Consider the following 24,900-nt stretch of genomic DNA (forward strand, 5'->3'; position numbering starts at 1 on the left):
AAATTATTGCCTTTCAAAAAAATCAAAAGGTGAAGCATTCATAAAATTAAAGTAACATCTAAGGAACTTGGACCTGCAAACTTGCCATGCATCCCTTGATGCCATACAGGGCAAAAGAAGGAGCTAAATACTTTTCACAAATGTTGCATATGTTGGCCTGATGGTAAATCCAAGCTTTTCAATGCCATCAGGAAAGTTATTTCAATAATGCATTTCGTTTATGAATAATATGGACTCAACAACTTAAAGGTATGGGAAAAGAACTTCAAAAATAGAACTAAAGTTAAAAATGAATAAATATTCTCTCTTTACAGAGTTAATTAAAAAGTTAATGCAGTCAAACTAGCTATTTTTGCAATGCACTTATGAGATTCTCACATAATTCTTTGAAACTTCAGGAAGAAAAGTATTAAATCATTATCTGGAAAACAAACTTATGATTTAATAACTTTAACAATTAAATACATGTAAAAATATGCGCTGCATGCATACTTAGTATGAAATACTTCAAATGTAATGTCTTCTTAAGTCTAAGCTTGGGTACTCCAAAAAATCAAGTGGGATCACTAAGTTTTTCCTGTGCATTTACATCATTTTTAACCGATCATTCCATAGTTAATATGCTATGTTTGCATCAACTATGCATGTGCAGTAACCAAGTGATTATGAAATATACCATATTAAAATTTATGAACAATTCTTTCTTGAAATCGACAACATTTGAGGCTTACAAATTAAATACATTTCTAAAACCTAGCAGCAACATTCACTGCATGAACAATACCTCTGAAAATATACTGCTAAGTTTTACCTCCTGTTAAATCTGCTTCGTAAGTCCCTAAGGGTTTTTGAATTATGGTGCATCACTCCATAATAATTTAACTGAACTTCCATGTTTTGTGGCAATTTTAACCCTTTTAAAGAAAATGTTGTATTACTTCCTAACTTCACTGTTAACGTTTGTGCACTCAGTATACACATAAGTAAAGCTTGGTTATTATGGGACTTTAATCTTGACTTATTATACACTGTAATTCATGGCATGTTAATTCAGGCCACAAGAACCTTCCAGTAACATTAGGTGGATTTAAATTTTTTTTTACACTAAAGCTAAATAATCAATTCAATAAAACATTTTAAAAAACAATTTTTTTTCATATTTATCATAAATTACACCTAACAATCATAAATAAATGATTTCAAAACAGTATAAATAAAACAATTTCAACAACTAAAAATCCTTATGATCAATGTAATTTACTTTTGTCTTTGTGTTCTCTCCACTTATTAACAGCAAACATCAACAAATGGCGCTGTTCCAACAATAAAGTTAGCAATGATATGAGTAGGCAGCATAAACTAACCGCAAAATGACCAATTTTATTTACCCCATATAGGTGTCTCTGAAATCAAAATAAAAACTATTTAGTACACACATTTTTACATTAATAACACATTTTAACAATTACGAATATTCATTAATTATTTAGAAGAATGCCACCATATACTTTCTGTTCATGTAGAAAATAATCTTCTAACTGTGAATGGGCATTTCTAACAATCCCTTCTTCCACAAATTTCCAAGTTAGCTCATTACATGTCACCAAATCTCCAAAACATAGGCAAGAGAAATCCAAACCGCTGTACATCGGCTTCATTTAGGTTTGCAAATCATGGCCACAGCAACTTAACTTATCCTGGGAAATTCTCTTACTTCACAGAAGTCACATCGGATACATCAGATATACATCAGATTAGCAACTACAAAATTAAAATAAATCCCCATGCAAGAATATTTAACCTTCTTACGTAAATAACTGACTAAATCACAATATAATACTTTTATATTGAAGGTGGGCCAACTGGAATGTAGAAAATTATTCTTCATGTCTACATATATTAAATAACATTTGGAATACACAATAGATCACAAAATAAAATAGATAAATTAGATCAGACTGAAAGTTTGGTAAACAAAATAGTTTAAGGTTTAACTTTGTGGAATTCCTTCATTATGAGAGGGTAAAAAGAAACTTTACACTTCCACAATAAAGATTTATTATTTCACGACCCTGGTTTCGATGCTGCGCACCATCAAAACCATGGTCGTGAAATAATAAATCTTTATTGTGGAAGTGTAAAGTTTCTTTTTACCCTCATAATGAAAGGTTTCGGGCGGAGTGACTGAGGAAGGGCTCAGAGAAGGCCTAAAGCTTAAACTTTCTGAAATGTGAATGTCCTTTTACCTGTTTCCTGTGTATGTATACAAACATTTACATTAACAAGCCCCAATAATTTCTGTATTAATGGATGTTCAATTCATTTGAAGAGATCAATGAAATGAGTTCAATGAGATTTCCAGAAAGAAGGTTTTAATCTTAAATTTACCAGTTTTTGATTCAGTAAAAGAAAAAAAATCTTAATTAACAGCCAACAATGACTCTTCATCTAATTAATTATTACAAAAACCATTAAAATATAAAAAAACTGCGGGATTAAGGTCTGTAAATTACTCACCTCGGACATAAAACAGAGAAATGATGATACCACCAAAGATGTAAGGAATTTTCTTCTTGGAATTAGGCTACCAAGAGGATTCATTTTACTGCTTGAATAGCGGGACTGTATGAAGACTATGCTGCAAGAAAAAGACTCACTCAAAAAATACCTCAACGGCACTGATATACTAATGTAATCATGGGTAAAATGTTCTATATACCTGTGTGTTATTCGAGCCAGCATGTTGCCACAATTGGCAAACACTAAACCAACAGCACCAAGGTAATAAGTGAGACCATAGGAAACTCCCAAGAACACAGCAGACATTAAGGCCATAACATGATTATACCTGAAATTAAAAAGTTTACATTAAGAACTTCGATATGGAGCAAGATTTTATGGAGTAGATAGAATGGAAACATGGCCATTGATGCAAGATGATAGGCATATATTTGAGGCTTTCAAAACGAGAAGGATTGAAAGGGTGAGATGGACATAAAGGAAATCAAACAAGAAAGTGCAAGGTATGATGGGGGAGCAGAGAGAATGGTTGGGAGAAATCAAAAGGAGGTAGGAAATATGGATTCAAAGCATTTTGATAGGCAATAGGGTGATGGAGACTGTACGTACGTGTCAAACAGTTTGGGTAGACTCATGATGTGCTCCCACAACTTTTGGGTGATATAAATGATCTTGGGTGATTGGATAAAAAATAATCTTTTCCAAGGTGAAGAAGTGCATACTTGAATGATTTCCTTAATGCATTAGGATTTAAATAAGAATTTCAGGATTTCACTACATATTCCCTTTACAATTACAATATATATTTCAATAGTTAATATTTTAGCAAATGCTTGGAAAGTATTTGGTAAATGTCCTATATTTGTACATTACAATATATTTCAGGAATAAAAAAATATACAGTATAACCTATTATTTGCCCTTTCTAGGGATCCCAGAAAAAAGGGTAAAATGCGAGAAAATTCAAAGAGCAGGAAAAGGAAAAAATTCACTTTTACATGCTTAATTAATGGAGTCATTGCCCATATTATCATTATCACGAATAACTTCACGTGGGATTTCAATCATTATGCTTTAAAATCAACATAAAATCCTGCCTTCCCAAAGCAGTTAGATCTCTGAATCTGAGCTAACTTGCCAGGCGACTAGTGGAAACAGTTGTCCTATCTAAAAATTGTTTGATGAAAATAAAATTATTTTTGAATCTGCATAGTTTTGATATGATAAATCAAGTTGCAATACTTTAAGATATTCAGAGCACATTAATGTTATATCTGTAGCATTGAGGCAGTACAAATGATACCTGTGTCGGTCACCAGTTCCTGCATTTTCTCGATTAAACATGTTTGGGTTATCGCAATTTTTATTCCTTGTGATTTCAACTTACAAAAGATATTAAGTCTCTCAGGAGTTCTTATAATGCATAAATTACGTAACTAACTCCTAATCTTACAATTTATTCATTTCATAGAAAAAATCTTTTCTAGGCAGACTTTATGAGTTTAAGTAATTCACATCCCCATCACTAGTGGCCTTCTGTACGCCCAAACGTAATAAAATTATCCGCTAAAATCATTCAGATTACTGCTTTCTCCCATCTTTTTTAGGCAAATACATATGATACAAAGTAAAAAACTTTTTTATTAATACTGATGTACATGAGTAATCGTGTATTATTCCTGCCTAAATGCAATTTCTATAGAAATGTGAAATTTTTTAATACAGTGCATAGTGATGCATATAGCAGGAAAATTGACAATGAATTCATGTAAATACAGGGTTCCATATAAGTTGGAAAAGTAGGAAATTATTTAGGATGTGATTATAATGCTGTACATTGCTGGAAAATGAGAATTCCAATAAAGCAAATATGGGGTTTCACCGTATTGTCATATTTCCCCAGCCCATAAGACACACCCAGTGCAAAAGATGCACCCTGATTTTTTTGTTCCAAATTTATGAAAAATATATTCATCAGACCGAAAAGATCACATTACTTTGATGCTTAACAATTGATATGCAGAAAATTGAATTGCTACATAAAATAATTGCAAGACACAACTTGCACTCTTTGTTCATGATAGATTTATTTCAGGAGAGAGCAATGTTCCAGTACACATGGTTTTCCTAGATTTTAAAAAGGCTTTTGACAAAGTACCACATAGAAACACTACTCAAAAAACTAGAAGCATATAGTGTAGATAAAAGTATCCTGGGCTGGATTAATGACTTTTTGAATGATCAGGTATAAAGAGTAGATGGTGTGCTCGCTCTTATTCAGTAGAAGTTACTTCAGGTGTTCCCACGGAAAGTGTTATAGGACCGCTTTCATTCCTATTTTATGTTAATGACATTGACTCTGCCGTCACCGGTTAGATATATTTATTTGCCGATTATGTAGTGGTTTACTCAGATATCCATAATCCTGAGGACACAGCTGCTTTATCAGATGACCTAAATTCTATACAACGCACTGTGACACTAGGCAATTAGAATAAAACTTAACAAAGAGTGTAGTCATAAATTTTTGGAAAAAGAGCAATGCCCACCCAAATGCCTACTGCATTGGGAATGCCAAAATGGATTGTTTAGACTCAATTAAATACCTAGGCGTTACCCTCACTCACTATCTCTCCTGGGTGAAACACATATGGGGAATATGTTGACAAGCCAACAAAAAATTAGGATTTATTTGAAGAATTTTGGGGAAATGTGATGAAATGGTCAAAGAGATGTGTTTTTTTCACAGGTTCGACCTCATCTAGAATATCCTGCTGGTATATGGGATCCTAATGAAGATGAAATAGTTGCCGAATTGAATCTTATACAGCATAGAGGAGCTAGATTTCTGAAACATTGCTATGACAAATTGAGTACCTTATCAAAACTATTAGAGGATGTAGGTTGGGAATCACTCAAGCAGTGAAGGCTAAATTACAGATTAAATATCTTGCATCAATTGGAAGGATTTCTTTTAGCATGTCTTTTTCAAATGTTTTATTAGCCCCATTGCATTATGGTATGAGAGATCATGCCAATAAAATTCAAGAGATTTAAGTACAGAATGGATTGATTTAAGAAGTCATTTTTTCCCTAGAATGATAAGAGATCAGAATAAAATAATGTTAGTCTGGTTTTTCATCAATCTTTGCCACACACTTTAGTGGTGGCTTGCAGTGTTCTAAATAAAATTAGCAGCTACACATTTATCAACGTTTATTCATCACAGAATCCTGAAAATTCATTATCACTTTGCCAATATGCCTTTCAACTGCCTTCTTTCCGTGGGAATTTATTGAGGAAGTACTTTCAACAAAATTTTAAAACTCTTGCTGCTTACTACTGACTCAAAACAGTGATATTGTCAACATTTGTAATAATGACATCCATTTTCTATGCCTGGCGCAAGAAAAAATTCTAGACAGTATTTTCCCGGTGAAATTCCTCACGCTTGTAGGTTGAAATTATACCCTAGTATCCCCAGCCCATAATACACAGGTTGGTTTTACTGCCCATTTTGAATTGAAAAATGTGCATCTTATTGGCAGAGAAATATAATAATATTCTTATTAAATCAATCATGTTCAGAGAAATGTGATGTGGAGTAGGAAAATAAAAGTGCCACACCTTTATAGCAGAATTACTGAATAAAAAATTATTGTGTGTATTGAATTTTGAGGAAAAACTAAGGGTTTGCATGTACTGATATTGAAATGACACATTCACAATAGTTTTTGTAACCTAAAATATTCAGTAAACTAACAAAAATGGTGGACCAACAATTACAATAATAATGCTCTGAGAAGATCTCATTTGTTTCCCCAGTGCTGTTACAAGCAAATAAGACTCTTGAGTTGTCAGTTTAATAGAAAGTGAGTCTGAGTGTTATTAGTTACATATGCAAGTACATAGATCAATCAGATAAGAAATCATTACCATTTCACCTTAAACGAAACTTGATTCACATGTAAATTAGCGGATAACTTATCCAAAACTCTGAACATGGGAATAATTTAATAACATGGGAATGTAACTATGTTGGCCATGTGTACCATACAACCCACAGTAGAGCTCATAATTTAAAAACCCACCAACCAGGATTACTACAGTGATCTATGCAATACCCTCATATAGCACTACATTCAATTACATAAATCTAAAAGTGATATTGCTAGAAGGAATAACCTCATTGATCTTCCCTAGTATTTTCATTCATGCTCATATAATCATGCCATCATATTTCGGGGAGGGAGATATGTTATGGTGGATTGTATGTGGAAGAGTTGGAGGGACAGAGTCAAACACCACGAGTTTCCCTTTTTTCCTGGCCTTACAAGCCAATAAAGAACAAAACTTCAGCTGAATTACTTATTATTGCCTCAGAAACCAAATTAAATAGCTAGGCACTCAGTTGGGGAAACCGGAAAAATGATTGTCCCAAATTAAAAGTAATTATAATGATTATTCATGCGGGGAAAATGTTCAGTTTTGTCATAGAAATATTGCTTTGGGGAAAGGTCAAGAAAGTAATGATTTGTTTTTATATACACATGAATTAATGGGAGCAAAGACATATGGATGCATAGCCATAGACTAAAGTAATGATTGGGCTTCTATTGGCCTCAGTGATTTGTATGAGGATGATGAGATGGTTTATGTTCAAGTTTTCCCTGTACTTGGTATTTTAAGTATATTTATATTCATATCCATCCATTCATTCTACTAAATCACATGACACCAGATTATCAGGACATTCATATACTTTAAAGCAAAGTATATGTATGTCCTGGACCGAGTGCTACTTATCTGATTTATTACACATTCTAATTTGTTCAACCTAAACCATGTCACAAAATCTATGTCATTCAAATCTAACGTTAGTAAAAAGGGTCATGAATAATTGCAATTGTGAGTGACTTAAACAACAATCAAACTCTTCCTGTGACTTTGAGTTTGAACAATCTGACAACCCCAGTTAGACATCGAAACATCAGCACAAATAGAGTTTCTTACCAGGCTGAAAACCTAAGTAGATACATGAGCCATATTGCTTTATTACAGATCATATATGACTTGGGAGAGCCAAATCATTCTCATAGATTTCATGGATAAATCTTACGACTTTCAATTCCATATTCCCAACATTAGTTGCACCCCTAATAGCACAAGGAGATTCTAAGGTGAAGTCATATTTCAGATAAAAACAATTACTGGATTTGAATACTGTCTATCATATGTATTTTTTGGTTGCTGGTTGGTCTCTTTTAGTACCAGTGATTTTGCTGTAACAATTTAAGGCTTGTATAATAGCTCCTGTGAAAGTCTACCCTCAGTTGCTGTTTCCCACACCTTCACTTTTCTAATTAAGTATTTGCAAGATAGAGACAACAGTCACCTGCCATTAAAGATATGTCCCTAGATATTATGATGCACAGTGCCAGATTAACCAAAAGAAGTTGCCAAATCATTTTTTCCATTGAAAGTGGACACATTTTTTGACATGATTTCCCATGGGATTAAAATTTGTATTAAATTGAGGATTAATTCAATTAAGTAATTATTAATTTTATAGTCAATTTTGAATTGAATTAAATTCATTGTATTTGGCTTAAAGTTTTAACTTACTCCATTAAAAATAAATTAGATTGAGTTTGACTATTTAAGCTTTACAATTTCCTTCCCCACCTCTTGATTGATCTAACAATATCAAAGAGATGGTGAATAGGAGAGGACACACTCATCAATTTGTGAAATAAATTAGATTGAATTTAACTAGTTAAGCTTTACAGTTTCCTTCCCCACCTCTGGATTCATTCAACAATATCAAAGAGATGGTGCATAGGAGAGGACATACTCATCAATTTGTGGAGGACTCATTGCAGCAAATGAAAAGGCTTCAGATACCCCATTTATTGCTAATAAGGGCAGGTACAAGCAGTGAGCACGCAGAAGGCTTGGGGCAAGCTCTGACTCAGAGAGGCTTTTCCCTCCATAAACATAGAGGACGAGTGAGGCATTTGGGGGGCCTAGAGCCAGGGCCAGCAGTCCCATTGAAGAGGTCAGAGTCAGCAGCAAAGATAAGACTTCTGCTGCTTCTCGTGCAGCTTCCTCCTCTGCAACTGTCCAGTCTCTCTCCAGCTGTGACCTTCTTCTGGCATCTGCTCCCCTCTTGACAACCTAAAACAATACTTTGCAATGATTATATTTTTCACACAAAATGAAGAACATTTCCAAATTTTAAGCCATAATACCGAAGGGAATATTATGTAAAAGAGGCACAATTTTGGATTCAGATTATATTCAAAACCCAGAAATGCAAAACCCACACTCTACTGAGATAGGCAGGAAGTCCTCGAACCCTCACTCCCTGACAAGTCAAACGTACTACAGAATATGAGAATCAAGATTAGGTATGCCCAGTCAATTAATGCTATATTATGGATAACAATATTATATTTTTCTCTTATTGCATGCAATAATAAGACATTAATATGGAACACAGCAGACAAGAACAAATACAAGGACTGTTCAAAACAAGATGAGATTGTTTGAATAAATACTTAATTTCATTAGTTACCCTAATAGGGATAGCCTTTAAGTCAGCGGTACAATTTTGTAGCATGTCTTCAATAGCTTCAAATCGGCTTCTTTTCAAAGTTGATTTCAACTCAATAAGTAGGAAAAAGTCCGTTGGATCAAAATCTGGAGAGTAAGGGTGCTGGGGGAACACCGGTGCACTGTTTTTGGCCAAAAACTCAGTAACAATAAATGATGAGTGCGCTGGTGTGTTGTCCTGACGAAAGTACCAAGACTTGTTTTCCCAGATTTGTGGTCTCTTCCACAACATGGTGCATCTTAACCTTTTCATAACCTATATACAGTGCTGCCCATTCACTGCTTATCCTTGAGGAACATATTCATAATGAATAATCCCTTCCCAATCAAAGAAAACGATCAACATCACCTTCACGTTGAATCATGACATTGGAGGTTTTTGGGTCGGGAAGATAGCCCCTTTCACTGTGAAGGCTGGGGTTTGGTTTCTACATCATAACCAACAACCCAGGTTTCATCACCTGTGACAATTATTTTTAAGAAGTTTTGGTCATTGTTTGAACAATCGAGCAGTTCTTGGCTGATAACAAGACTTTTAACCTCTGTTCATCCATTAACACTCATGGTACAAATTTGGACGTGACAAGCTGCATGCCCAAAGTTTCTGCGTAAATGGTGAAACGCGATCCAACACTATTGTCAACTTCATTGGGAATCCTCCTGAAGTTAATCTATGGTTTCCTCACAATAAATCATTCACAATGTTGTCATGAGCATCGTTTGTAGACATTAATGGTAGTCCACTCCTCAGTTCTTCATCTCAGTACTTTGAAATTGGTTCATTTTATGCCACTGATTTTTGGTAAATCACTAAATAATGTCACTTCAGTGCTACCCACATTTGTGTAGTCAGAGACACATACATGCTTGCTGACTACCATACTTCTATACCTATTTGTTAGCCAAAACAAATTGTTATGGACCAATGTGCATTTTATAAGCAAATACTCAAAAGGTATTACAATTAGAAAAATACACAATAGGATTGTCATACATGTAAAAAGTAACATTTTATATAAATTCAAGGTTTATGAATGGCTATTTGAGGCTATCACTGCACTGATTTAAATGAGACCAAATTGGCCCATTAAATATATAACATAATTTTGTGGCTCATGTAAATATGAGTTGTGTTAATTCAAGTTTTCCCTACAAACCTCTTTATCTGATGGGTGGACTGCCCATTGGCGACATCATGAAGCATTCCCCACCCTATTACACACCAAGATTTCTCCTACTCTTGTTTCAATGTTATTGGCTAATGACATTTTTTATTGGCTGAAGACCCTTTCGCTGCGGCTCACACTCAGGAAATGTACTCCTCACTTGCGGCAAAGAGGGAGGGTATCATGTATCAATAAGCATTATTATTTCTGATTTAAAACTAATGGAAATAATTTAAAAATAATCTATATTCACTGTTTATTAAATGGTAAAGTTTTATTAATTCATTTAGGCTAGCATAATTTTTAAAAAATTTCAAAGTATGATAGTCATAGTGATAGTGATATTATTCATCAAAACACAATAAATGCCTTGTCACACTCACAACACCAGTATCTTATACATTTTTGTATACTTTTCCTATGCTTACTGTTTATACACAAAAAGCATGGTCTTGGGATTTTCCTTTCTATTCCTGGAATTCTTTCAATGAAATGTCATGTATTTCAATGCAAATTAGCAGATGACTCCGTTAAAATTTACTGTCGCTACATCTCCTGCAGCTTCTTGAAATGTCATGTACTTGGCCTTTAGGGATTATTTTCTACATAATTCAAACCCGTCCGGTCACATGATCCGCGTTTTTCCCTGACACCATATTTTTCTAAGAGTTGCCTTACTACTTCTTCTACAAAATTCCTCATAGGAGGTTTTTCACCAGGGTTAATCCGATATGAATAGTAAATTACGTAGAATTAGCAAAGTTGCAAGTTTTTTTCCTTAGGGTTTAGTATGAAAGATTGTGGCCTCTGTGAATAAGATTCATACCTCAAGAGAGTACAGGGGAAAATTATGACTAACAAACGGAAAATAACACAGCATAACATGCTTATTTCTAGGGAAAGAAGCGTGAGTCTGGAAAAATGAAAAAGAGAAAAGTTCATCCTCAGCACACCACAGTGAGGATGAAAAGGGACCTTCACAGCAGTGCAAGGGTTAATTCAGTGGAAAAGTTTTTCCTTCCACAATCAAGTAATTTACTGACATAACTGATAATCATACAATTGCACTATAAATGAGTCCTCTATAATGTTGCACTGTGTTATTGTGACCCAAAGGAGGTACTGTGTAAGCTTCTTCAACCTACAATATTTTTTTTCCTTCAAAAAAGATTTTTAAATTTATGTAATTTAGCTGTAAAAACTACTTCAAAAACATTCACTAATTGCTGATTGTCGAAATGTGAATCATTGTATGGTGGCACACAGAGAAGTTATCTGTGTTGAGTAATTGGGAGATGCGGAGGTCGGTAACCTTGATTGGTCATTTATGCTGGAGGTGAAAGGGATGTGGTAAGGAGGGATGATTAGGCTCCCGGGACTACTGAGAGCTCTCATAAGTAGGCTATTAGCCACTGTCAGTGAAAATCAGAGGACTCCCTTTACTTGAGCTTCCTCCTCTTCTATTCCATTTCTCCAGATTATTACAGATCTGCTTTGGGAGAGCACTCTGAGCTTATAATTGTACTTAGTGAGGATGTTAATCTAAATGAGTGGGGTTGTTTTTCCAAATTAAATCAGCTTTGTGCACAAACAGTAATCTATGATAAATCATTTAAAATACCCACCACATGACTCAAGAGCGTAGAAATCAGAATCGGCATAACTTTTGCAATTGATGATATTATTTTCATATTAAACTTTATTTGTTGTGTATCCTGCATAAAGGTTAAAATTAAAAACTGCAGATACCTAATTAACTGGCAGTAAATTTAACCATACAAAATTTTATGGACAGTGAATGGAATGAATGATTAGAATAATTAATTGAAAAAGAAATAAAACCAAATACACACTTTGCTAATGGACACATGCAAGGCATATTATGCACCCCAGAAAATACAGCCATAAGAGCACATAATTTATAAATATCCACTTATGTCATTTTCAATTATGTATTTGCCAGCACCTTTCACTCATTTACCACAGATAAGATAATTAATACCTACTGTAATAACCTAAAATGATGAATACATTACATTTACTTAATAGTAAAAGGATTCAGTTCCATCTTAACAACTATAGTAATTCTTGAGGCAAATATAGTAATGTTGCATAAATATTCCTGAGGGATTTATGATGAGAAAACACTTGTATTCTTCAATTTATGCAATAAAATTACTGAAACAGCATTGAATAGCATTCCCATTGACATCAGATGATAATAGGGAACGGTTGGAGCCTCAGGCAGATTCATCTAGGGAGAAAGAGGATGAACGATGATTGACAAGACTATAATATGGTTTACGGTCAACTACTACCCTGCTCGTTAAACTGAGCTCTAATTGTGCATACTATGCTCATTACCATATCCCAGTTTTGTTTCCAGTTGATTAAAAAATAAATGTATCTTTCATTCAGCTTTTGTGATGTGCTGGTTAAGACAAGGATGAATAAAGGAGTGCCCAATTTTCTAACCTGTGAGAAGTAGAAATAAGCGGCATCCTCAAGCGGTCGGAGTATTAGCCGGGCTGGTAAAGCAGCCAGAGATGACACCACATCCAAAGCTCCTTGATGAGAAAAAGGCAAGAGAGAAACCACCGTTGCAAGGTATCGCTCCCCTTCAGTCAAAAGCTGCTTCCAGATTCCTTGCTTGCTAAAACTCCAGGCCAATTCTTTCAAGTGCTTATCCACCTGAGGCTGTTTTTGATGAAGAAAAATTTGGTTGTGGTAAAAATGTTGGTCTCCACTGCAATACAAGATGTTTTATTCAGTCATAACTGTATTCTGTCATTTAAATACAACTATTAAAGGTATAAAGCATACTGAAATTAAGCATTGTAATTTGCTACATTAACCAAGGTGTCCCAAAAGTATTATGACTTATTTTTTCCCGGATAGATAGGCAGCAGCTTCACTGGCTGGGTTCGACGGAAAGTAAGTCTCGGGAAAGGCTGGAGGCTGGTAGCAGTTGGCTCCCAGTCTTTGCAGAGTACAGATCGTTCATTTTCGAAACCTCCATAACATGACCTCATTATACTCTGTCATAAACCAGTTATTGGAACAGTGCTACACCATCAAATTTTGCATAAAACTGGGCAAAACTGCGAGAGAGACTCATGACATACTCAAGGCAGCTTATGGTAATAACGTCGTAGGTAGATAGGGTGTTTTTGAGAGGTAAAACTTGTTTCCAGAGGGTAGAGAATATATTGAAGACATTGGACATTCAGGATGCCCTTCGACCTCAAAAAGTGATGAAAATCTTGCAAGAGTGATGGCTTTGTTGGACCAGGATCGCAGATTAAGAGTTCACATAGTTTCTGATGAACTTGGCATCCTTACAAGTGATGTGCATCGACTTGTGAAAAAAACATAGTCATGAGAAAGATGTGTGCGAAGTTAGTGCCACGAGTGCTCTTGGACAAAAAAAAAGGAAACTCACGGATCTGCCAAGAGCTTCTTAACCATGTGAGTGAGGATCCAAATTTTGACAATGCCCGACCACAGACTTCTTCCTCTTCCCCTGCCTCAAATCTGTGCAGAAAGAACATCACCAGGGCTTGGTGGAAGTGTTACAACAGGCCATGATGAGGGAGCTTTGCAGCATTCTGGGTGCTGCCATCCAGAAGGCATGAGGTGTGGATAACCCAATGGCAGCAGTGTGTGGACGCACCAGGATATCACTTGGAAAACGTTTGAGTGAATGTATCAATTCTGGCAATTAATATTTTTTAATAAACTCAGTCCTACTTTTGGGACAGACCTTGTATTTCTGTTTTGACCAGAACTAGTATCATTCCCAAGTTGCAGAATAAACTCAACCTTTAAAACAAATTATTCTCCAAAGCCAAATCACTGGTCTTTACCAAAAGCACCAGAGGCTGGTCTAATAAGAATGGACATTTAATATTCATGCACAATGTACTGAGGGTAGGATGGCACTACTTTCCACAATGGCGATGGATGCCTTTACGGGTATGGCTCAATTTTTTTGTCGTTGCTGTACACATCAGTTGATGCTTCTTAGCCATTATGAGAGCTTCTGTACTATGCATCCATCAGAATTCCATTTTGCTTGACATGGCATCATGTAGGGAAAAGATACTGCTTCAAGTATTGTCAAAGAGCTTTGTGATTCCGAAGCCAAAGTAACGCATACGATTCAGTAGGCTTCAAGAGATGCCATATGAAAATTACAAATACAAAGTGGTTCAGTCATGTTGAAAATGGCCACACATTTGTGCAGAGTGTGACCAGCATTCTAGGAATCAACAAACAGCTTGCAGTGTAGCTGTTGTTGAGATGGTGAAGATAAACAATCTTTTCTGTTTCAATTTTTTTGGAATATTTCTTCACACTTTCGAGTTATCTCCATGAAGTAAAATATTGTAACATTTTTTCATTTAATTAATAAATAGATGTTTCTGTGCCAAGAAAATAGATTTTCCTGTGCCATATTCCATGTGTTATGGATGGTCTAAGCTTACCACAGCTACCCCTATGCAAGGTGGCCAAGTATATATGCAATTTTCTTCCCTCAGCAGGGAAAAGAGACACAGAGTCAACTAAGAGACACTGAGGTAGTCGAAAAAGTCACAAATGTGTGCAATAAGTTGAATTCTCATTATTTCCTATTTTTGACACACTTGATAAACATAACAGTTTCAGGTTTAACTTTGTGGAATTCCTTCATTATGAGGGTTAAAAGAATCTTAACATTTCCACCAAGAGGATTTAATATTTCACGACCATGGTTTCGATGATGCGCATCCTGATGGTGATGCATTGAAACCATGGTTGTGAAATATTAAATCCTTTTGGTAGATATGCTAAGTTTCTTCTTACCCTCATAATTAACACACTCCCTTCCCTAATGACTCCCCATCATTCCTAAACAATCGGTTGACTGGAACATTCAGGAAATGCAGTCTATTTATATGAATTATCTATCACTTTCATGCATACACCAAGATCTTCCCCTTAGTTATTAAATTTAATTAATGATTTTCTGTATCTAGTTCTATTCTAGCAGGGTTAACTATCATCTCAATATATTTACAATGTTACCAATTCCATTTTCTACGAAAAACCTTAATGTAAGCCATGAAACATAATACATATGTACATTAGCTTTCCCAAAATTGAACAATAATTTCAAGAACTATTATTCATCACAAATAAAAATTAAAACTACAAATATTGTACAACTTTATGTATTGTATTGAAACTCACAAAAGAAACTGCTGGTTTATTTATGAATGACCGCTTTAGTTTCTGAGGTGACATCATCAGGTAAAAAAAATGTTTAAAATCTAGAGTATATTCATATATCCTTACAGGTGATTTTTACATTTCATTTTATTATTCCCCTTTGTTTGAGGTCACAGGGTCCTGGACTAATAACCCTCCAAAACTAACCTTTTTGTGGAAAACCCCTTCCCATCCTGGCCTTCGGCCATGAGTTAACCAGCTAAAAGAATCCCCTACCTTTATTCTTACCTTAACCTGTACACCACTCAAACATTCTTCCCCTCCCATTTCCCCTTTCACTTCCCCACTTTTACCATCTCTCTCACCTATAAGGATGTACATATTATGGATTAGAAACATTTAGCACCTGATGATGTCGCCTCCATGATGAAACTGATTTTTGGTACATAAACATTGTGAAAATTAATTTATTTTGGGTTTAAATAACAATGGATTTACACTAAGTTAAGCTCAAAACTGCACAATATTAAACCATAAATTTACAACTTTGACTACGCTTTATAGAAAATAAACCTACCTCTTCCTCTAGTTTATGTGGCAAGAAGTCAAGCAGATTTTCAAAAGGAAAGTCATCTTTGTGGACAGAACTGGAGACACTATCTGAATTCTTGGCTTTACAATTCTGACAATGTATCTTCCAGCCAAAGAAAGCATAATACCCCAAGCAATAGATTAGCGTGGATGACATCTGGGCTAAAGAAAAGGCTAGCAGAGCATTTTCAGGATTCTTCAGCACCATAAAGGAAAAAATAAAAGTCCTCACCATCACATGAACTGTATCCATCATGACCTATAAATTGAAAAATGAATGCATTTCAATTCAAAGAATATTCTTAAAAAAGTGTAAACATGTTTGATGTCTCAATTAAAATAATAATCTGGCATACTTATTCAAATGACTAAGACCCAACAATTAAGATCTTTCTATTCTTAAGAAGCATCAAAATTCTCCACAAAAAATTAGAAAAGAGATAAAAATATAAAAGACATGGCTTACTGATTACATATATAATATAGAATACTATGCTGTTAAGACTAGGCCATTTTGATTTTTAAACTTAATGGCAGCTGGCCAAGGAAACTAAGGCCTTTGAATTTGGAAATTTGTTTGCAATATTTTGGCTGAAGGCGTGAATAAGGTATTTTTTCACAAGTTAGGTACGTAGCGTCAACTGTTGTTCAGGATGTGTCCACCCCAAAACAGGATTATCCACAAAAAGAAATTATATCAACATATTAATTCAAATAATTAACTTTTCGGGGAAGGTAAGTCATGAGATAAAACGTTAATAAGAAATCTTACCATGAAAATAAACACCTAAAGACAATGAACATCAAATGTCTCCTCCCTGTTATCATAAAGACATGAGAATAATGGCTCAATTATATGGTTATATGCAGGGGTAACACCCAAAATTTTTTTTAAAATACACGTGTGTCCGTAGGATTTAATATGAGCAGGGAGGAGAAAGGGCAGTGAGGTGTGAAGGACAATATTATCTGACCAAAATTAAAGCTGTTTAATACACTTTTGTTTCGCAAAACTAGAAAAAGAACTCCAATAAATTTACAAGGTAAATAGAGCCTTTTTTGGCACATTTGCTTATTCATGATTTACAAACATGCTCTACAAATACTATATTTTAATGTTTTACTCTTACAATTCCAAATCATACTTGGTTATGGTAAAGTGTAAAAGGTTCTTTATCATACACTCATATTTTGCTTGCTAGATGATGTCCTTGGCTCAATTAGGATGTGGAATGTGGATGTGTTGTCATTCACTATTATATTTAAAGTGATTACACAGTAAGTTGTCTCTCTTACTGGATAATTTCTTTCAATGTCAATAAAGCTATTCACTAAGCTGAAATTTCCTCTGGATTTGATGGAATCATAGCATTATTTGTTTGATATAATACTAATCGAAATATTTCTATATTTTTTATACAACTCTGACATTATAAAAATCTTGAACATTGTTAACTAAATGCTGCTTTTTATAATTTATTCATCTAATGCTGCCCCTCTCTCCTTCAAGGCATTGCGCATCACAGACAGCACTTGGCATATTTCAAGTCTTTATAAAAACATATAATTGCATTCTTTTATTTACATCATCAAACAAAACATTAATTTTTCAAAGGAATTACCAGACATTTAAAAAAGATTCCTCTCAAAAGTTAAACTTATTTCCATTGCACAGATGAACTCTCACATAGAAATATTAATCAACACGGAACAATACCAGACATAAAAAATGTTCAAGCATTGAAATGGATCAAAAAGGATGACAAAATATTCGGTCAAATGACAGACCACACCATATGTAAAGAAATCATTCTATCATGACCATTCCTATTAAGAAAAAAAACCTACAATTTAGTACAAAAGAAATTCAGAGAAAAAATTAAAATATTAAAAGTCAAAACAATTCAGATATCAATCATAGGAATATAGTTACAGAACTGAGAACGGAGAAACATCTTTAATGGCACCTGGCATAATAATGATAATTTATTCTCACGAGGTAATCAGGATTCAATATACAAGAGGTCAATTGTACATTATATAGGGCATACCCAGTATGAAGGAATGAGAATGAATATGAGGATAGTGAAATTGATGACCTGTAGATAGCAGTCCTGTTAAAATATGAGGAAAGTTAAAATCTGCTAAATAAAAAAAATCATCGAATAAATTATTCATTTATTACATAAAAACAAAATGTTATCACCAGAGATGCTCATTATTATGAAAATACAATATTTTGATCATATTATAATGTGCAATTGATTTAATTATCTTCCCTTATTCAAAATATAAAATTTTACTGGCATTCTATGTCCGCTGGTACAATCAGTATTACATTATCTTTTAATTTTTTCTGAGTGAAGCAATGTTCAAACAAGTATAGAAACACAATTTGAAGATATTAAAACTTTTACAGAAGAAAATCTTTTCCCACTAACCGGCCTCTTTAAAGTAATCTCACAACCTATTAAAAATGCAATTCATGGGATTTAATTGGCCAATTAAAATAGATAGGACTATGATATGGCCAACAATATTTAGCTTATGTTCATTTCGATGCAACAATTTCAGAGTGTAAAAATCATTCGCCTTTACTGGGATTCGAACCCAGATCCCTCAATATCCGTCGTCACAACATCTAGTTCCTTTAAAAGCCCCAAAATTTCAGAGTTTAAGAGGACGCCTCGGTAGCTTAAGTGGCTAAAGCACTCGACCGGATATTGAGGGATCTGGGTTCGAATCCCAGTCAAGGCAAATGATTTTTACACTCTGAAATTGTTGCATTGAAATGCACATTAGCGGATGACTCCGTTAAAAGTTACTGTTGCGGCATCTCCCGCAGTTTCTTTGGAATTTGTCAAAGGAATATTTAGCTAATTTGAATATAGCTGGATTTTAACCCAGACGCATGAGATTGAAGACAATTGATATAATTCCCGTAGGATTCCAATTATCAAAGTGATTACACGTGGGAATTCAGGATGGCTATGAAAATATGGAAGTGAGCCTATACTCATGAATAAAGCTAAGCTGAAATACAGCAGGATATTATCTTTTTCAACATAAAAAGCTTTCAGGAATCCATTTCGAATCTACCTTGCATTGCTATCTGGGATGTCACACACTCCTACCTATACATTGTCCAATTCTACTCAAATATGGCCCTTATTAGGCATTAGTGCGTGAACATAAAATTATAATCTTTTTGAAACTGTGTTCTTTGAAACTTTCATATGTACTGCTAACTATTTTTCCTCTCAGAGATCTTAGGGGAGAAATTATTTCTTCCACATACAGATAAAGGAATTGATAGGGTACCTATTACTACAATCTTTATGAATTTTGCACCATTTACGCAGGGTATCTGCACCATTATGATACTATGGGAAGATGGGATTTTTACGAAGCAGAATGGTGACAGGAAATCGAGTTGGCAGCACACAAACATATGAAAAAGGGCACCATGAACTTGGCGTTATAATATCTTAGATAATGAATGGAGGGTTAAATATGAAATAATCTCTTCAAAATATCAAAGTTTTGGGACAGGATACCATTAAAAAATCTATCACAGTGAGAATTCAAACCTAGGCTGTTTGATGGGGTGGATGTCAACATATTACACTGTCCAATAAATATGGGCACTGAGGCCATAAAAACTTTATTTTGCAAAATTTAATCCACTATGATTTTGTCCTTTTCGAAGTACTCTCCATTTGTTGTTATGCACTTGTTCCATCTTTTCCACTGTTTGAAGCACCCTTGACAGTCCTTGGCAGTTAGGCTTCTTAGTTTTCTCGTGGTTTCTTCCTTTATTGCGTTTATATCTTCCCAGTGATGTCCTGTCATCACATTTTTATATTTTGGGAGTAGCAATAAGCTGCAGGGCGCGAGACCTGACCAATAAGAAGGATGATCAAAGACGGAGTTTTAATTTTTTGCCAGAAACTGGCGATCAATCAATGCTGAATGTGCAGGAGCATTGTCATGGCGAAGGAACCATCCATCATGTTCGGTTAAAATAATGTGCATTGTTGACTTTCCTAAATTCCATTCATCAGCTTTCATTCAGAGTTTTTCAACGATCGGTAAGAGAAAGCGACCGCATACAATCAATGCTGTTGTCAACACAGGTGGCTGAAGGTCATCCCTGCCTTGCATCATCCATGGCCTCTTGTCCGCCATCTTCAAATTCTTAATCCACTTGAAAACGGAGGTTTTCTTCAGAGCATTGTCACCGTAAACAACTGTCAACATTTCTTGATAACTTTTACAGCACTTCACCAAAAAACTTGATGCTTATTTGTTGGTTCGTGATTTCGTCAATTTCCATTTTCGAAAAACAGTAAAAACAAGGACAACAGAAACTAACATAACTGACACCATACGCACAACTCGACAATCCACCAAGTATACTATAGATGGCTCATTGGGTTGCTGTGACTGGATCGGTCCATCCATGAGAGCTGTTTCAGTGAAACAACTTTTTTCATTTCGGCAAAAAACATGATGGCGGATTATCAGGAGCAATATGCTGCAGTGAAATTTTGTTTCCTGTTGGGGAAATTGGCTGTCAATTGAAGACCAACCCCATTCAGACCGCCCTTAAACATCAAGAACTGATATAAACGTCGACAAAATCAATGTCCTCATTTGTGAAGACTGTCACAGAACCATTGATATACTTTGTGAGATGTCTGGAGTGCCATGGAGTTCAATTCAAAGGATTCTAGAACAGATCTTTGGTACACAAGCAACTGGTTCTTCATGGCAACACGCCGGCTCATAGCGCCCTCTCCGTGACGCAGTTTTTGACAAAAAAGATTGTCCACCCCTCCTACTTACCGGATATAGCTCCCTGTGATTTCTTTATGTTCCCCAGACTCTAAAGGGACATTATAGGAGAGCGTTTTGACACTGTCAAGGAGGTAAAACAAAAATCGCTAGAAGGCCTCAAGCACATCCCGATAAATGAATTTCAGAAATGTTTCGAACAATGGAAGCATCGTTTGGAGAAGTGCATTGTGGTCAATGGGGAATACTTTGAAGGTAAACAAAATTTGATGTAAATATATTGAGAACTAAAGAATCTATAACAACATTCCTGTTATTTTTGGGTCCCCCATCATATATGCGGAGGAAATGGTTAAACAGGCTTGGCAAGAACTAGAGGTGAATATGAAAGGTGGTGGCGAATACATAAAATCAGTTAGGTTTGCTGACCATCAAGCTTTAGTTTGTCAGTCAGCTGTGGGATTGCAAACTCTGCTGAGAACATTGAACAGTCAATGCAATAGGTATGGGAATGGAATTGTGAGTAAGAATAACTGCTCATAACTCAGCTATGTTTGTAAGGACCCTTGTTGTCCTGGTGCGAAATTCCTGAAATAATTACCTATAATACTTATGGAAATAGAAAATGGGTTGCAATTTAAGTTTAAACTTTACCAGTTACTTTGCAAAAATCAATGCTATACAGTGGATTAATTCATGTCTCTGTCTGCAGATAAATAATTTTATTCCTATAAATGCTGTTACTGCCCCTGTTTATTGTTTTCTTATTGGTAGCAGCATATTTGCATTCAAACTCTGATTGCTATGAATTGTTCGTCTGCCATCTTAACAATTAATGTGACGTGTTCCATAGTTGATATTGAAAATGGAGTTACGGGCTCTCCAAATCTACTGAAACTATTACCTTGCAGCCTATTACAAAGAAAGCTGTATCATTTTCAAATAAGTATTGAAGTACGAGGACAAAACAAAATTGGGCCACAAAAGTGAAAACTCAGATTCGTGCCTCAACTGTGTAAACCCAGGATTTCATACCATGAGTTCCAAATTCACTGCTACTGAATAGGAAGGTTTCCAAATAGTGGGTTATAAGAGAAACAAACGTAAATGAAACATGGTGTTTGGGAGTTGTAAGCAGCCTACTGTAGCATGTTAACTTTGTGGGAGTTCCTCATATGACTCTCTTCTACGTTGGTCGTGTCCAGTCCAATGCAACACCCAATGACACTGTGAAGCATCTATTTTGAATATTTCCCGGGAGAGATTTCAAATGTGAAAGTATGAGAGTTGGTAACATATACAGCTAATTTAAACTCATTGCACCAATTAGCCTAAAAGAGCATTTTCTTAAAGATGAAATTTGGCCAGTTGAAGTGAAAGTGGGAAATTTTTACCCCTCCATACCATGGCAAATGAATCCAGCACCAGAAGAGAAAGAGTAAGCAAAGTAAATTGTTCTATTGTTTCAGGCTTCACTTCGTGGAAGTAATTGATATCCATTATTGAAACAGAAAGAAAGACTCGTACTTTTCCACAGATTTTATTATACGGCACGACGCGTTTCACCAACTTGCGGCATCATCAGGTATGTACCTGATGATGCCGCAAGTCGGTGAAACGCGTCGTGCCGTATAGTAAAATCTGTGGAAAAGTACGAGTCTTTCTTTCTATTTCAATAATGGAAAGTAAATTGTGGTATCCCACAGGGCTCTGCGATTGGATCAGTACTTTTCATCATCATTATTAATGATTTGCCCCTTAATAAGAAATCTAAGTTTGTTTTATAAGCCAATGATGCCACTTTTGCACAAAAATGTCAACATCTAGAAGATACAAAGGTCTAGCGCTGCCACAAGACAAGAAAAGGAATGGTTTGATATTAATCACTTACATTTAAATACTAAGAAACCCAGCATAATGCACGCATTCTTAAATGAAAAATAATGGAAATTGAAACTGCTAAAATACTAGGAATATATATTGATACAAAACTTACCTGGGTGACCCACATCAGTCAGATCTGTAATTAACTGAGTAGGGCTGTTTATATGTTAAGAAAGCTCAACTTTCTCATTTCAAATGAGTATCATTTAACAATTTACCACACCTTCTTTCAATGCCATTTGAATTATGATGTTGAGTTATGGGGTCATTCCCACATGTTAAAAAATTCTTACTATTACAAAAAAGAGCTACTCACTCTCTTTCTAATATATCACCGTGATTCCTGCCTTTTTCACAATCAATGGAATCATGACTGTACTTAGTTTATTTTTCTTTAGGGCTCTGATTCATATGAAAGTTAATGCAGAAACTTACCAACTAAAATTTCACATCCATAACTACACCATGGGGGTTCAGCGGATCTAAATACTACTTATTGTAGACTGCCCTCAACCAACAACTTATTTCATAATATGAACATTCGAATATATACTGACTGCCTACTCTGTTGAAATTGGACTGTATCCTGGATTATTAGGATAGGGTATACACCTCATTACTTGCTAACCCACTTTAATCAATTGATGAACTCGTTTGTGACAATCTTCATCACATTTGAGAATTCATGCTTGTATATTAAGTAATATCTATATTAACGACCTTTAATATGGTTGTACCATTAATCAAAACGAATTAGGCATTATCAATTACAATTAAATATCCAAAACATGTCTTTTAGGAACCAATAAACATCACCACATTATGAACAATTCCATGCCACTTATTTGCCAACCCAAAGAACATGGAAAGTCATTCAAATATATTTTATACGAAGGTTAAGCTTAGAAAGTGCCAGGTCACATAGCATGCCTTCCAAGTTTAAGTATAGTTAAAAATAATGTTAGATGTTAGGCTGTATGACTATCTTGTCATCAAAACCTGTCGGTATTAAGAGTTTTAACTCATTACTGTCTAACCCAGTTGAACGATTAGAGTTTATACTTTGATATTCTATAACTATCAATAAATTAGGCAGTTAAAACGAATCACATTGATTTCATGTTCTTACCTTTAATCTTACATATAAAAGTGCCTGGGCAGCAAGATATACTGGTTCGCATATAATTTCACATAGGCAACTGAGAATGATTGCCCAAACACCTATCACATATCCGTTTGCATAATCATCACCTGGCACCTCCAGTACATACAACCAAACATATCCAAAGCACACAGACAGTGATAAACAGATTGGAAACCTGAAAATAAAAGTTGCCGCCTGAGATGATTATCTCATTAAAGACCCTTGAGTTGTCATACTACAAGCCTTATCACAATTATTTCGCCATATTCTCTACCACGATTAATTGAAATAGGAACCACGCATATTTCGCAGTTTCAAATGCACATGATTTTACTTACGAAATCCAAATGAGATTGATTACACGAGGCCAAACGTGGTGAGATGTATCTGAAAGGCATGCTCTACGAAATGGCTCTCGACACAAAAAGAGCAGGGTCGATTCCAACAGCAGTAACCTCACATTCATGATTCCCACAACATCGTGACTTATGTGTCTTAATACAATTGCATTTGTAATGAACGTGATAATACGAAAAAAAATCTAGAATAACAAACAATTTATATGAGACAACACAATGTCAGGAATAGTAATCCGAATCAAACTCATGAAATGATCACGTCATTTATCACAAATATTCTGAATTCTCAAAAAACTAACCTGAAAGATAATGTTAAAGGTTGCATTTTTTATGCTGCTCTTAAGCAAATTTTTTGTCATGGTATTATGATAGCTGTCCAAACTGAATACTATTTTTTTAAACAAGAAAAACTCCAATTCTTAACTATCGAGCGGACCGAAGTTAATTCTTTCGTACACTTTAACCGAAATATTGTCCATCACGAGTAATATATCCGTAAAACGAAGATGTCGATTAAATGTAAGAGCAATCATGAATACATCTAGAAAAATGAGGCATTTTCCGGTGATGACATACACGAATTAACTAGAAATAGACACTTAAACCAGATAAT

The 24,900-nt window shown here is 35.0% G+C and overlaps 1 protein-coding gene across 1 annotated transcript; it reads right to left on the minus strand.

Annotated features, from left to right (window-relative positions):
- Positions 1 to 504: 504 nt before the first annotated feature.
- LOC139697369 (man(5)GlcNAc(2)-PP-dolichol translocation protein RFT1) lies at positions 505 to 24,887 on the minus strand. Its single transcript, XM_071596045.1, has 9 exons — positions 24,587 to 24,887; positions 24,267 to 24,469; positions 23,914 to 24,103; positions 16,090 to 16,362; positions 12,777 to 12,998; positions 8,375 to 8,697; positions 2,720 to 2,848; positions 2,518 to 2,638; positions 505 to 1,403 (listed from the first exon to the last, which is right to left on the minus strand). Exons 1-9 carry the CDS (start codon positions 24,644 to 24,646, stop codon positions 1,248 to 1,250), a joined length of 1,677 nt encoding a protein of 558 aa, XP_071452146.1. The 5' UTR covers positions 24,647 to 24,887; the 3' UTR covers positions 505 to 1,247.
- Between the last annotated feature and the right edge of the window lie 13 nt (positions 24,888 to 24,900).

This window comes from Hetaerina americana, unplaced genomic scaffold (assembly GCF_022747635.1).
Source record: "Hetaerina americana unplaced genomic scaffold, ioHetAmer1.1.p SCAF_74, whole genome shotgun sequence".
NCBI lineage: Eukaryota > Metazoa > Arthropoda > Insecta > Odonata > Calopterygidae > Hetaerina > Hetaerina americana.

Coding starts and splice junctions, on each gene's coding strand:
- LOC139697369 (XM_071596045.1), bottom strand. CDS start 24,646: ATGACAAAAAATTTGCTTAAGAGCAGCATAAAAAATGCAACCTTTAAC. Junction 8,698..12,776: donor CTTATTTCTACTTCTCACAG/GTTAGAAAATTG, acceptor GTATTGTTTTAG/GTTGTCAAGAGGGGAGCAGA. Junction 2,849..8,374: donor AGTCCTCCACAAATTGATGA/GTATGTCCTCTC, acceptor TTTTAATTTCAG/GTATAATCATGTTATGGCCT.